The sequence below is a fragment of the Eptesicus fuscus genome, chromosome 8 (genome assembly GCF_027574615.1).
Source record: "Eptesicus fuscus isolate TK198812 chromosome 8, DD_ASM_mEF_20220401, whole genome shotgun sequence".
In the NCBI taxonomy this organism is placed as follows: domain Eukaryota; kingdom Metazoa; phylum Chordata; class Mammalia; order Chiroptera; family Vespertilionidae; genus Eptesicus; species Eptesicus fuscus.
Window position 1 is genome coordinate 12,949,884 of NC_072480.1, and position 15,617 is coordinate 12,965,500.

At 50.8% G+C, this 15,617-nt stretch overlaps 1 protein-coding gene across 1 annotated transcript in view; it reads left to right on the plus strand.

Moving 5' to 3' along the window:
• TMEM272 (transmembrane protein 272) overlaps positions 1–15,283 on the plus strand; it is a 35,064-nt gene extending 19,781 nt beyond the window's left edge. Inside the window, 1 exon segment of the mRNA XM_054720277.1 lies at positions 15,095–15,283. Within this exon segment, the coding sequence (XP_054576252.1) occupies positions 15,095–15,283 (189 nt within the window).
• Positions 15,284–15,617: the final 334 nt, after the last annotated feature.

A 15,617-nucleotide genomic window follows, 5' to 3' on the forward strand; every position in this document is an offset into this window, starting at 1 on the left:
AAATTTAATGGCGGTGTAGGTTGGCACAGCAACCATCCTTTGTCTTTTTTTTTTTTTAACTTATGCTGTATGTTTATTTGGGTTTGGGAGATCCCAAGGCTGAAGATTTTGAGGAGATAAAGGGGCCTCCCAGCACTCCACGGAGCTGCAGAACTGGTGGCAAACTCCCACTTTGGAGACAGATTTGCCTCCAGGTGGGAGACTCAGCATTGCCTCTTGCTACTTGCTGGAGAGGGGACGTACCTCGTACCTTCGCTGAGTCACTGGGGGCTTTGCGTGCAATGAGATATGCAGGAACGTAAACCATGCTAGTGATTACAATAACCCCTATGATAAAGCCCATTAGGTGGAGAAATCTTTCAGGTATCAATAAGCCTCATCTTTTTACTCCACATTATCCCCAAATTCTAGGAGGTGTGTTGCGGTGCCATTGTGTCCCAGCCAACCCACCAGGCAGTGCTCCCCAGAACATCCGGACGCGGGGCTTCTACCCCCGGTGACGGCGCGGACGCGGAGGGAGGCCGGCGGCAGGGCCCCGAGCGGGGGCGGCAGGGAGCGCTCTCCGGGCCAGGCCGGGGCTTCCCCGGGCAGAGCAGGCCGGCGGCCCGGAGGCCCCGCCGCAATCCCCTCCGGAGACCAGCCCGAGGCCGCGGGCCTTACATAACGGGGTGACGTAACCGCGGGCAGCTCCCGGGGGCGGGGGCGGGGGCGGGGGCACCCCGAGCGCCGACCGCGGAACTCGGTGCAGCGCGCCCCGCCACGTGCCTCACCGCCCGGCGCCTGGTTAGTCCAGTCGCCCCGCAGGCGGAGGGGGTGCGGGGCAGGCGGGGGGAGGGGGGTGCGGGGCGGGGGGGGGGGCGCGTGCAGGCGGAGGGGATGCGGGGGGGGCCCCGGGGGGAGCCGCAGAGGCGCCCGCAGGCTAGCAGCAGCCGCAGGCGGAGGGGCGGGCGGTGCCCCTGCTCCGCGCAGGGCGAGCTGGGGGCGCTGTGTCCGTGGGCTGTTCTGAGCCGGGCCAGGTCCGGTAGGTAGCCCAGACGTTAGCCGCGCACTTTCCTGGGTGTGTTTTTTCTCATCAATAAAACGCAGCTTGTGGACTATGACCTTTCGCTCCCGCGGGGTTCATGACGCGTGGGGCCGTGCGCCCAGGGTGAGGTTGGTGAGCGGTGCTGGATGGTCTCTCTGGCCTCCTGGTCCCACCTCGCTGTGCCCTGGTGGCCTCTGCCTCATTGTGGTTTTAAACGGTGGGCAGTTACGGGGGTGGAGAGATGGTTTTATCTTAGAACTAGAGGCCCGGTGCACTAAATTCGTGCATGGAGGGGGGCGTGTCCCTCAGCCTAGCCTGCACCCTCTCCAATCTGGGACCCCTCGAGGGATGTCCGACTGCCCCTTTAGGCCCGATCCCGATCAGGCCTAAAGGGGCAGTCGGACATCCCTCTCACAATCCAGGACTGCTGGCTCCCAACTGCTCACCTGCCTGCCTTCCTGATTGCCCCTAAATCGCTTCTGCCTGCCAGCCTGATCACCCCCTAACCCTGCCAGCCTGATTGATGTCTAACTGCTCCCCTGCCAGCCTGTTTGCCCCCAACTTCCCTCCTCTGCCGGCCTGGTCACCCCTAACTGCCATCCCCTGCAGGGTTGATTGCCTCCAACTGCCCTCCCCTGCTGGCCATCTTGTGGTGGCCATCTTGTGTCCACATGGGGGCAGGATCTTTGACCACATGGGGGCAGCCATATTGTGTGTTGGATTGATGGTCAATCTGCATATTACTCTTTTATTAGATAGGATAGAGGCCTGGTGCACGGGTGGGGGCCAGCTGGTTTGCCCTGAAGGGTGTCCTAGATCAGGGTGGGGTTCCCTTGGGACGTCGGCCTGGGCGAGGGGCCTGTGGTGATTTGCAGGCCAGCCACACCCCTGGCAACCCAAGCAGAGGCCCTGGTATGGAATTTATTTACCTTCTACAATTGAAACTTTGTAGCCTGGAGCGGAGCCAAGCCTCCTGCTGGATCCATGGCTGCCGCTTGGATTTGTTTACCTTCTATAATTGAAACTTTGTATCCTTGAGTAGAGGCCTGGGCCCGCCAGAGTGTGTGGAAAGCTTGGCTTCTTCTGTTGCCGGGGAAACCCAATGGTAGCCATCTTGGCTGGGGTTAATTTGCATACTTGCCCTGATTGGCTGGTGGGCGTGGCTTGGCTGGCGGGCGTGGCTTGGCTGGTGGGCGTGGCTTGTGTAGCGGAATGATGGTTAATTTGCATATTGCCCTTTTATTAGAGAGGATTAACTAGGCTTACACGCTGGTTCTCAACGCTGTGTGAACGTCTGAATCACCAGGGCAGGATTGTTTTCGTGCACTATCTCTAGAGGTTCTGATTCAGTTGGTCTGCACGAGGGCCTAGACTGACATTTTATAAAAATCCGCTGGGCGATTCTCACATGCAGCCCATTCCTCTCTAAGAGACTTGCCCCTGCAACTAAGGGTTTTTATCAGTTCCTGAGGCAGCTTGGGCAAATTTCCACCTAGAGCAGCAGCCGCCAAACTTTCGGACCTCCCAAACCACTGAATTCATAGTTTTAAATCCCACAGACCACTAATATGATTTTTTTAAAAAGATAAATACATTTGTAAAATAATGATCAGAGAACTTCCATTTTATTAATATGAAATGCACCTATTTAATATAACAACATTATAAATATTTATTTAATCATAAAATCTTCAAAAGTTGTTTAATTGTAACAAATTTATTAAGTAAGTTTAATTTTTACGAAATAATGGAAACTTATTTAAGTATTACACATTTTTAGAGTGTGGTATTTGCTCCTGTTTGCTTGAAATAAGTTTATGGATTTTTGGCTCCAATGACATTACTGCAAGACAGAGAGCCGTATTTATTTCAAGCCAAGACCGGTACCGAGTTTTAATTGCTGTGACAGATGAAAATGTTTTTTCACACAAATATGTTGTTGAAAATTGAATCAAAATTTTCATTGCTTTTTCACTTAGCAATGGGTATTCACTTTTAATGGAGATCCAAAAATGAGGTCTTGATAAGGATGACTGGAATTTAGCTTTGAGACTGTCGTCAGATGATAGATCGATGAGGCTTTCTTTTTCATTCATGCTTAAATTGCTATCTTCAACGTTTGCTGCAAATGGATCTATTATCCACATAGTGCCATGTCTGGGATCTTCTTTCTTTGGGTAATAACGACCAGATGATTCTGTGAGTGATTGTAAGCACTGTTGAACAATGGTTACCACCTGCTGGTTTGAAGGGGAAAATAAGACATTTGTGGGGCTACCTATCTGAATCTGTGCCAGTAACCTGCCTTCTGACATACACCCTTGCTTGCCCATAAACTTCATTCTTATCAAATTCCCTTCTTATTTGTGATGCCTGTCCTGCCTTGCAGGACCTGTTTCCTGGAATACTCCCATTTTACAGAGACCATAAACCATGAACCATATACAACCCCCAGAGAGGCTGGTGCTGGTGCTGGCAAACCTCTGGGTGTGGTCCCACTCCCCCCATCCCAACTCATGGGGGGGGGGCTGCAAAGCCCACAGAGGGTCTGGAAGCCTGATCAGTATTTGGGGGACAAAGGAACTAAAGGGTATAAAAGGAAAGCTTTGTCCATATTCATCACTCAGGGTTTGGAGACTCGCTCCCCTGAGTCACGACACTAGTGCAATCTGCAATAAAGGCTACTTTTCTGAACATTCTCTGAGTGCCCAGCTGATTAATTCTCCCGCGCCGCCTGGCGGCTTATCTGCAACAGGTTGACATCCTTCTTTCTCATATATTCATAAAAGTTTGAAAACATTTGCAGATCTTCTTCAGCCACTGCATTTGCCGCAGTAATATTTTCTTTTGAAAAGCATCCATTTACCTTGTAGTGTGAACATGTCCTTAAATTGTCCTTGCAAGGATATGTTTAATTCATTTAATAGCGAAAAAATACCTGCCAGGTATGCAAGCTTGGCTACCCACTCATCGTCAGAGAAGAGTTCTTGTAATTTCGGATTATTTTGCTGCTGGAAAAATATTTTGACTTCTTCATGCAGGGTGAACAGTTGGGTTAGTATCTTGCCCCTCGACAGCCATCTCAGAGTGAAGAAGAAGGTGAGTATCCTGGGGACCCATTTCTTCGCAAAGTGTCTCAAATATTCGAGAATTGAGCACTTTGTGTCGAATTTCATTTATAATTTTAATAACGTCTGATAATACTTCGTGTAGTTCTGGGGATTTTTTTTCACCGTAAGTTGCTCACGATGTGTAATGCAGTGTGTAGACAAAATGTCTGGGTGACCAACATTTTTCACCTTTGCAACAATTCCTGAAAGATGTCCAATCATGTTTGCGGCACCGTCTGTACATATCCCAATACATTTTTCCATTCAATTCCGTGTTCCAGGAAATAACTATTAAGTGCTTCAAACATCTCAGAGCTAGTTGTTCCACTGGCAAGTTGAGCAAACAAAGCAGTTCTTCCTGTAACGCTCCTGCACACTCAGCCCTCACTAAACAAAGGAGAAGGCCTTGTCACTTACATCCATTGATTCCTCAAGTTGAATTGAATAACATGGTGAATTTTTCACCATTTTTATAACTTGATTTTCACTATCTTCAGCCATGTCTTCAATCCTGTGTTTGACAGTGTTAGCGGACATAGGAATTGCTTTCAGTTCTGGGCAGCCTGCCTTCCCAAACCCTCTTCACAGGCGTGTAACATGCAAGGCTTAATTAATTCTTCTCCAATCGTGTACGGCTTTTTATTATTCGCGATCTGAAGTGCTATCAGATAAGAAGCCTTTAATAAGGATTTATCTCCAACAGTCATTTTTGTTAGAGCTGTTACTTGCTTTTGCATATTTTCACGCATTCTTTGAAAATATTCAAGTGGTTTTTTTTAGCTAAATCCCGGTGTTTTGATTGCAAGTGTCTTTTGAGTTTCGAAGGTTTCATGGCATCATTGGATAAACTCTCAGAACACACAACACAAAGAGGCCGTGGATCCAGCTCACTACCAGGTTCTTGAACCAATCCAAATTTCAAGTAGTTCGAATCACATTTTCTTGACACTTTGAGTTTTTTCTTCTCTCCGCCTCCAGTTCGAATGTTCTTTCCTAATGGTGCCTGATGAGGACTGAGGAGACTGATTCATTGATCAGCTCACGGCTAAGTGAAGTACACATATTACTATTGTTACTATTATCACTAGTTACATTATCTTTTGTATTACTAAAGAAATGCAAAATATCCCTTTGCTTTTTTTCACTCATTATGGGTTTATTTCATTTGAATCTAAAACCAAAAAAGAAATGATAGTTATTAAAGTCAAACTATTTGATGCCATTAAATATAACAGTTAAAGAAAATACACAGTTACATACCATACACAAATAAAATAAAGCAATTGGATGAGAATCAGTAATTGCAGAGCGGGTGCCTGCTGTAATGGTCGAAACAACACTGAAGCCACTTGCACCTCTCTTGTTCCCTCTCTCCAGTTACTAGAAAGGGGAATTCATGAAATGTACTAGACTCCAGTACATTTTGTGAATGTAGTGCAATGTAAAGGGGGAAATCGTCAGTCAGAATATAAGAATTTCTTAGAATTTTTTGCTTTATTATTATTTATTAGGATTAATAAAACATAAAAAATGCAAATAATGTCTAAATTTTTCTACGGACCACCAAAATTTTCTCACAGACCACCAGTGGTCCGCGGACCACCATTTGGAGACCGCTGACCTATAGGACTCAGGCTCATTCCCACCCACGGCAGGCAGCTGCTGCTGCTTCCTTCTCTTCACCGCACCCCACAGGCTCACGGGAAAAGTGCAGACCCTCCCAGGGGCCAGTGCTACAGAGAATGGTGGGAAGTGTGGCTGTCCACCCGACTCACTGAACTTAGGAGAATACTCTGGCAGCCTCTTTCTTTCAAAGGGATGTACTCTGGCAGTGGCCACAATTTTCTGGGTCTTTTCCATGTTGCGCAGAATGAAGCAGAAGAGCATGCATCGGCGTCCTTTCTGGGGAAGACGTGCTTCAAAAAGCCCCCATTTCTTTCCTGGAGGTGGAGGGTGGCACATGTGGGTGGGCCTCTCAGAGGTTGTGCATTTAGTGAACTGGAGGGAAAGACAACACCTTACTCTGATTTCAGTGTGAGAGTCTGTACTTTGGGTTTACAATGTTTTGTTTTGTTTTTTTCCTTGGGACTTTCATAAAACTTCCCTATACTGGGCTCCTAGGCAGCAGGATCTAGTCAGCCTCCTAAACTTCCCCCACCTCAGAATTACCAGGGCCAATTAAAATAAAACAAAACCAAAAATCAGTGGCCTAAACCTCTAGTAGGTATGGGTGGGAGCTGAGCAAATTTCGTGTTGTGTGTACAGATGCCTGGGCGCTTGCCTCCTCGTGATTCCTGTTGTCAGAGGTTGGGGAAACACTAAGGACAGTGGTTGCTTAGTTTGAATCAAAATCACCTGGAGGGCATAGAAAACCAAGGTTGCTGGTCCCCCCCTGGAGTGTCTGACCCAGGAGGCAGAGAGAACGATTTGATTCTGACACTTGTCTGGGGACTGCCGTTGGAACCGCTGGTGCGGTAGAAGGCACCCTAGCTGCGTGTTGTACACCTCCTTCCACTTTATCACCTACCATCTTGTGACCTTAGGCATTTGAAAATTGGGGGCTGATATAAAGTTTTTAAAGATAAAATGCTTCCCAAAAGAGAGAACAGGAGGATACAGAGAAGCTAAGTCTTATTGTTAACACAGATGGGACCTGAAGGGAATCCTTGTGTTGAAGGCAAACAACAGAGGGAGAGTATGACGTGTCCTGCAGGCCAGCCTGGCACCTCCCACTTGGCGGCTCCCAGCCTGGAGTTTGAGGAAGAGGTTTAGTTCCCAGGAGCTGCCCTCAGCAAACCTTAGTCTCCAATAAGGTCAATTGGTGGCCCAGAGGCTCTGGTCTCCTCTGGCTGGTTGTCACAAAGAAAACCCCTCAGCTTCCTGCCCCTGGAGGAGAAGGACCTTCAGGGCCAGGCTCCTGAGTGCTCTCTGGGTCCTGCTTCTCTGGCCCTGTTGTGGTTGGGAGCTCTCACTTGCTCGCACCGGTGCCTTCTCCTGGAGAGGTACTGACTCCTTCTGGAAGGTCTCGGCTCTTTCTAAAGAATTTATTGCCTCTGCAAAAAATCCTTTCACAGTGATCCTGGGCCCCCCACTTGTAAGGGGTAACAAAGTTCCTAGTGATTTGAAGGGCTGAGGGACCAAATAAGGAGCTTAATTTTGAACAGGGAAGGTATTAATGGCATCCTATCTAATAAAGGGGGAATATGCAAATTGACCATCACGCCATCACAAAGATGGAGGCGCCCATAGCCACAAGATGGCAGCGCCCAGTCCCCTCAGCCCCGCTGGAGTCCCCCAGTCCTTTCAGCCCTGCCGGGGGGTGGCAGGCGCACGGTGTGGCCAGACCCACCCTCAGTCCCCCAGCTGCCTAGGGCCAGCCCGAGGCACAGGCAAGCCTCGGATGGCAGCTGCCTAGCCAATGCCCAAGGTGCAGGCAAGCCTTGGATGGTGGCTGCCCAGCCACCCAGGGCCACCTGAGGCTTAGGTAACCAGGGCCAGCCGAGGCTTGCGCTGCCGGCAGTGGCAGCAACAGAGGTGTGATGAGGGTGTCGCCATCCCCTGATCACTGGGTCGCCTCCCGCCCCTGAGGGCTCCCAGACTGTGAGAGGGGACAGGCTGGGTTGAGGAACCCCCGCTCCTGTGCATGAATTTTCATGCACTGGGCCTCTAGTCCTATATAATAAAACCCTAATATGCAAATTGACCAAACGGCAGAACGATCCGCAGGGGGAGTGCTGCTCAGCCAGAAGCCGGGCTCACGGCTGTGCTAAGGAACAGCAAGCCGAGTGGTAAGGAACAGTGAGCAGGTGGACGTTAAGGAGGGGGATCGGGCCCTGGGGATCGGGCCTAAGCCCACAGTCGGACATCCCCCGAGGGGTCCCGGATTGTGAATTTCATGCACCGGGCCTCTAGTTAATAATAATAGTAACAATAATAGCAACTACTATTTGTTGAGCTCTTAATTTATTCCAAGAGCAGTGATAAATGGCTTACACACATAAACTCATCTAGGCTGCCCAAGAAGTAGTTTATTATCCCCTTTTTGCAGATGAGGAGACAGGAGCTCAGAAATATGAGGCCAACACATGAGATTGCACAGCTAGTAAGAGGCACAGCTTTGATTAAAACCCATACTGCCCTGGACATGTGGTCCAGTGGTTGAGCATCATCCCATGTACCAAAAGGTTGCCTGTTTGGTTCCCGGTCAGAGCACATGATTGGGTTGCCAGCTCAATCCCTAGTAGGGGGTGTGCAGGAGGCAGCCAGCAAGTCAATGTTTTACTCTCACATCCATGTTTCTCTCTCTCTCTCTCTTTCCCTCTCTCTTCCTACCTCTCTCTCTCAAAAAAAGAAAAAGAAAAAGAAAAGAAAAGAAAAAGTCAATACAAAAAATATTTTAAAAACACACAAACCCATGTTGTTCCATCCAAAGCCCTTATTATAGATATTATTTTTAGTTTCAAGTCAGCCTTTTCAGGAAGCTTTAGAATAGCCGAAAGTCTTGCTTACCCCACTAAGTGGGCCACTAACAGCAGAAGCAATGGCAGGGCGTTCTCTGAGCTGCCCCAGACAAATTAGAGATGAATTACAAATGTGAGACGGGAACATTCTTATTGGCCTCCTGACTGTGAGAAAACGGGTGATGACTTCCCCTGTGGCAACGATTTCCAAACCAAACCCAAGCTCATAAACATTCTTTGGCCTCTTCACCAGTGTCCAGGCATGTAATTGGCAGTTGTGCAGTTGGCAGCCTGTGGATAAACAGGGCGTGTGATCGGGTGCTCAGTTTCTTGTAGAACCTTCAGGGGAAGGAGTCACATTTTGTGTTGCAGGGGAGAAACCACTGGGCTTGTTGAGTGAGAGAGGCAAACGCTGAGGCCCCACCTGCCTGTGTGGGAAGAGGTCCTTCCAGGGCCTCCTCCTGCCAGTCCCCCTGCATGCTGCCTCCAGCTCCCTCAGCCACTGCTGAGACTAGGAAATGTGAGGAAAGTGAAGGTGGAGGAGGCATCTCAAAAGGCAGAGAGAAACAGTTAAGGAACTCAGGGTTGCACCTAATCATATGATGCTTTTGTACAAATTAGAAAAACACATCTTCCTCCGTTTGCTTTGCTATCATCTGCCAGGACGTTGCCCTAATGCAGATACAGATGTCCCATCACTGTGATCTGATTGGCGCCCCCTAGAGCTGTGCAGCCCACATTCTGTAGCCCTGAAGGAGCCTTCGCTTTCTCTGAGGGGGAGCAGGGCTCAAATAACTGCCTTCCTCTTCTTTAATTCCCGACTTGCAAATCTCCCCACTTTGCAGGGGTCCTTCTCTAGCTTTATAGGGGTCCCAGTCATGCCATGCAGTAAGCATGATGCTAATGGTCTCCTAAGCACCCCTCCTCTACCCCCAAAATGGAAAAGGAAAAACCACCCATCAAAGGATTGTTGTTGGGCTTTTTTTTTTTGGAGGAGGGGGGGCACTTCCCAGTGTCAGAGGCAGCAGAGAAAGGTAGTTTGGATGCTAAATTGTTGGAATTTCCAATTACTTTCCAAAGTGCAGGAAGCTAATGATACAGAAAATGTAGGGCTGAGAAGATGGTATTGTCTTTGTGATCAGAGAGGGAAGCAGGGAGCTAAAGAAGGAAGGAGCTGGATGATACGTTGTGAGGGAGCAGTAATGCCCACCAGCCTAGTCAGGCTCTCTCCCTGCACAGCTGTGTGTTCCTGGCTCCTTACAGCCGTTCTTTCTGTGAGTCTGCTGCTTCCAGAAGTAGCTATGAATCTGTATCTAAGGACTTTGTCCCTAATAACTTGGAGGTTGTTGGGGAGTAAGTTTCTCTTTGACCATGCTCACTGCACCAATTGTGGGAGTACTCACTCCTCCTTGATCATGCTACCTGTTGGTCCTAGTCCCTCTGCCAGGGACTGTACCTCCTTGGACGCCGGATCTTAGAAGACGGAGAAGACATGAGAAGTCATCCTATATAATAAAGAGCTAATATGCAAATGGTGTCACGCCATCACATCATCACACCCTCATGCCATCACACCATAACTGCTCAGACACTCAACACTGGGGAGAGAGGAATGGGGACCAGCCAGGCTGCAGCCTGGGAAAGAGACAAGCCGCCTGCCCCACGGTCCTGGGCGCCTGTGACTGTGGCCTGGGTGAAGCCACCTGCCCACGGTCCCCTGTGGCTGCGGCCGGCCCGGACAAAGCCAGCCTGGGTCCTGGGTGCCTGCAGCTGGCCAGAGGGAGGGAAGCTTGGGTCCTGGGTGCCTGTGATCACCTGGAGGAGGGAATCCTGGGTCCCAGGTGCAGGGCAAGGCAGAGGCAGTTAGGGACAATCAGGCCACTAGGGGAGCAGTTAGGGGCGATCAGGCAGGCAGGCAAAGATGGTTAGGGGCAATCAGGCAGGCAGGCAGGCGAGCGGTTAGGAGCCAGTGGTCCCAGATTGTGAGAGGCAGTCGGACATCCCCCGAGGGGTCCCTGATTGGAGAGGGTGCAGGCCAGGCTGAGGGACCTCCTCCACTGCATGAATTTCATGCACCGGGCCTCTAGTTGGTATATAAGAGAGTCTTTATTGTAGCTCGAGTAGTCATTGCTACTAAGAAACCATTAGACAAAACAGTTCTTTAAAGTAGCCTTGTAGAGGTAGCTCTTACTAATACAGTAGCAAACACAGGAGCCATCCCAGCAAAAACAGCCAGCACCAGATGGTCAGTAATACATCTTCCCTACAATGTAGCCCCCAACATAGGAGCTATACAGGAGCCAGCCACACTGGCTATCAGAAACATACTTTATACTAACTTAGACAAAGGAGGCTTCTTGCCAAATAGTAATCTCAATCTTTTGGGTTATAGAAGGGCACGCTTTTGCAGTGTATACAGTGAAACTGCTGTGTCCTTGCACCTGCCTATGGCAACTTGGACTTGAACATCCTGATTAGGATTCCCATGCTCAGATTGGCCTTGAACATCCGGCGTACTCTGGGTAGGGCCCCCACAGACATCCAAGTTCCTGAAAGAGCCTTCTTGATCAATGGAGGGAACAGTGACATTGACAAGCAACTGCCATTGAGATAGCTAAGTGAGGTGCCAGCCTTGGGCCTGTCCACACCAGGGAGAGTGCCCACTTCACAGGCAGGCTAGGAAGGGTCTTGCCAGCATGGCCAGGAGTCCTTATCGCATGGCAATCGGCACAGCTGCCAGCTTTCTTAGCTGTGCCTTGAGCTTTAACCAAGAGGTGAACAGTGAGTGACTGGAGAAGCCTTTCTTCAACATTTAATTAATTCACAGGAGAGCTCGGGTCCCGTCTACATGTCACAGTGCTTTCTGATTAAGAGCAATGAGAGGCTCCAGCCAACCCTGGGCATCAGAGTCACCAGTGGAGCTTTTAAAATGTGGATACTTGTGCCCAGCTCATGCCTTCTTAATGAGAAGGGGGTGGGGAGGAGACTGGGAGTCCACTGCAATTTGGCTGTGGACACTAGGGAAGAACCAGTGCCCCCAGAATACCGGGAGGGGGGAGTGCATTGGACTTCCTCCCTTCTTCCTGGTGGCCTGAGGTCCAGCCTGCAGGGTTAGAGCAGGCGGAGAGCGCCTCCTATTTCACTTCCCTAACCTGGATTCTGTGCAGAAGCTGTCTAGGTGCCCATAAATTATTTACGCAGCTGAAGTCTCTGTCTGGATAAATGTCAGAATTTCCTGCATGAACTCAACTGCCCTGGTCACCAGATGCAACTGTGGTGGCTAGAAAAGTCTGCCATGACTCCCCAGAGCCTCTTCTCCAGGAAAAATTGATGTACCAGCAGAAACTGGGAAAACAGGTTGAAAATGTATCACTTTTCAGGGTGCTTAAGATGTTTTATTTTTCTCTCTAAAATCAAGTTGGGCATTTTCCAGAAGAATATTATACCACTTGGAGCTGTAAAATGATCTCCCAAGGCAAGGTGAGGACTCACTGCATCTTAGCACCTGCAATGTGCTCTGAAGCGCTGTGGGGAGGGGCAGCGAGGAGAGGGGCCGGTGGCGTGGTTACCTGTAGCTTCCCATGAAACAGGCCCCACTTAATAAAGCAGGCCATTTCAGTGAGGAGAACAGGTTCTGTAATGATTACTTCCTAAGTGCCCCAGCCGAGGGATTCCTCTTTACATAAACCTCTATTCATGATATCATGGCCTTCATTGGAATAGCCTGAGTGCCATTTATGGTTTCAACCACTCGAGTCCCTGCGACATGTTGGGCCAGTGGTTTTCAACATTAGACACACCTGGAGAGCTTTGAAAACATACCCAGGCCTGGGTCCATCAACGGGAGCTTTAAAAACTCCCGGGTGAGTATCAAGTACAGCCAGGTTGAGACCTCTGTGTTGGGTACTATGGGAGATGCTTGTGTTCAGACCCTTCCCCAAACCAGGACATTATCCCAGATGCACTGTCAGTGCAGATAGGCAGGGGCGCAGGTTCCAGGACCACCCGAACTGGTACACCTGCTGCTCTAACAGTGGGGACCATCCGTTTAGATGGCCAGAATAGTCTCAGTTTCGGGTATTCTTTCTGGAGTCCATATGTCTTAATTCTTCATTTGGAAAAGCTGGTCTCCGTAGCCATAGCTATTCCTAAGACTCACAGTGTTTTGTAGAATTCCACCAGGTGGCACAGTTCACCTGGGTTGTCTGGTTTGTTGCTATCAAGACTGAACCGAAGGTGCCAAAGGTGAGGTCATCAGGGAGAGTGGTAACCAGGGGAGCCGCTCTTCGCCCCTCCTGCTGGGGTTTCATGCCCCTGGGGTCAGCGCCCTCTGCTGGCAATGGCCTGCCGGCGCTCCCGCTGTGCAGACAGCCTCAGCCAAAGGAAAGCTGGAGCCTTTCAAAAGCTGGGTCTGCCGGGTGAGCCCAAGTGGCCCTGGGTCTGGGAGAGGCCAAGCGTCCCTGGGTCCGGGTGCGACCATGTGTCCCTGGATCCGGATGAGGCCTCGTGCACCTCGGCCCGGGTGAGCCCAAGTGGCCCTGGGTCTGGGAGAGGCCAAGCGTCCCTGGGTCCGGGTGAGACCATGTGTCCCTGGATCCGGGTGAGGCCTCGTACACCTAGGCCCGGGTGAGCCCAAGTGGCCCTGGGTCTGGGAGAGGCCAAGCGTCCCTGGGTCCGGGTGCGACCATGTGTCCCTGGATCCGGATGAGGCCTCGTGCACCTAGGCCCGGGTGAGCCCAAGTGGCCCTGGGTCTGGGAGAGGCCAAGCGTCCCTGGGTCCGGGAGAGACCATGTGTCCCTGGAACCAGGTGAGGCCTTGTGCAACTAAGCCCGGGTGAGGCCACGTGCCCCTGGGTCTGGGAGAGGCCAAGCGTCCCTGGGTACGGGTGAAGCCAGATCCTGGGTCCGGGTGAGGCCGTGCGCCCCTGGATCCATCCGGGTGAGGCTGGGTCCCAGGCCCGGGTGAGACCACGCGCCCCTTGGGTATGGGTGAGGCCACGTGCCCCTTAGTCCGGGTGACGCTGTGCCCCTGGGTTCGGCCGAGACCAAACCAGAGGGAGTCGGACCTCCATTACCACCATTTGTCCACCATCCAGAGCTGAGGGGTCAGTGCTGACAAGTACACATAAGGAACTGCTGGACATTGAAATTGGGTCTCAAAAGAACTGTTGGTCCAGGGGGAAGCTCGCTACAGATTGATTCATTTGCCTGTCAGCATAACTATTATTGCTCGTCTCACATTCAGTTCTTATTAGTATATATCTAGTGACATATGATCTCGCTCATCTAGGGGAAATGATGAACAACATAGACTGAGGAACAAGAACAGAACCAGAAGCAAGGAGGCATCGATCGGACTATCGGGCCTCAGAGGGAGGATAGGGGAGGGTAGGGGGAGGGTGGGGGGAGGGGGAGAGTTCAACCAAAGGACCTGTATGCATGCATATAAGCCTATCCAACGGTTAAGTTCAACAGGGGATTGGGGCATGCGTGGGGAGAGGGGTGGGATGGGAATGGGGGGATGAGGACAAATATGTGACACCTTAATCAATAAAGAAATTTAAAAAAAAAAATAAAAAAAAAATTCAAAGGAAAAAAAAAATAAAAAAATAAGCTCTTTCCCCACCTTTAAAAAAAAAAAAAAAAGCTGGGTCTGACCCCAGATAATTGGGCCTGTGAGGTTTGACCCCACACCCTGCGCTGCTGCCCTGAGGCCAACAGTCAGGGGCCGACCCCTGCTGCTGAGACATCACACCAGACAGTGGCACTCCTTCCGCCCAGAAGGAGCCCACATCACTGACTGAGACATATGAAGGGAGGGAGGCTCAGGGGCCTGGAGCCAAGCTGTAAACCGACCCAAAGGCCTTCCAATAAAGAGGGCAACAAACATTTGGCCTTGATGGGAGACGCTGTCTGACAAGAGCTCCCAAACCTGGCTCACATTTTGTGGACTTGCTCCTCTGAGAGAGTGGGAACCAGGACCAGCTGCTCAATTTCTGGGGGCCAGGGCAAAATGGAAATGTGGGGCCCTGTGTAGAAATGAAGAATTTCAAGGCACCGAAGGCAGAGCATTAAAACAAGCACGGGGCCCTTCCGAGTGTGGGGCCTGCGCACCTGCACAGGGTGTACCCTATGAAGTGGGCCCTGGGTGGGGAACCTGAACCCCACTGTCAAGCGGAGGGAAGGGGCCCCTGGGGGGGCCCTCAGTGACCACAGCCCCTCGCTGTCCCTGGAGAACGTCCTACCTCCCACCCTCTCCACCCCCAGAGTTTCCTCCTCTCACCTGTGAGCCTGCTTCACTAACTGCCCACAACTGAGGGGCCCCTGGGAGGGGGCTGGGGTCGGGCGGACAGCACCCCCATCCCTCAGGCTTGGACCATGGCCAAAGAAAAAAGAATCCCCCCAATCTAGAATAGAATATTTTGCATCTGCTCGTGAAGGTTCTTATTTCTTTTCTCAATAGCATTTTCAGATGAGCTGTTCCTTTCCCTTCTCACCAGAAACCCCTAGTCTCAGGCCACCAGATGACTTACAGAGGCTCCGTGCTGGCGCGAGCGAGGTGTCTGAATCTTCCTCCAACGCCTGCCAGTGCCCTGCGACTTGGGCTGCAGTTCTTGAGACTGAACGCCGGCTGTCGGCCTGCTGATAACTTCGGGCTGTGCCGCTACAAGATGCAGCAAGAATATTAATCTCAGGCCACCCGCAGAGGAGGGTGCGCCTGGGTCCCAGCCCGCTGTGGTTTGGGCCACATTTTTTACGAAGTGGATTCATATGGGAAAAGATGACAATGTGGTCCTGTTCGTAATATTGAGCCATCCTTTTGCCAACTCCACCATCTTTGGGAAGAATAGAGCTCTGAAAGGGGAGCAAACACGTTTCCTGGGGTGGGGAGACAGGGAGCTCCTCACCTCCTGCCCACCCCCTTCACATACATGCACAAGAACAGATTTAAACCAGAAGATGGGACATTCCTCCCCTTCTGTGTCTCTGCAGCACCGAGAGCCGGAGGTCCAGCTCGCATCC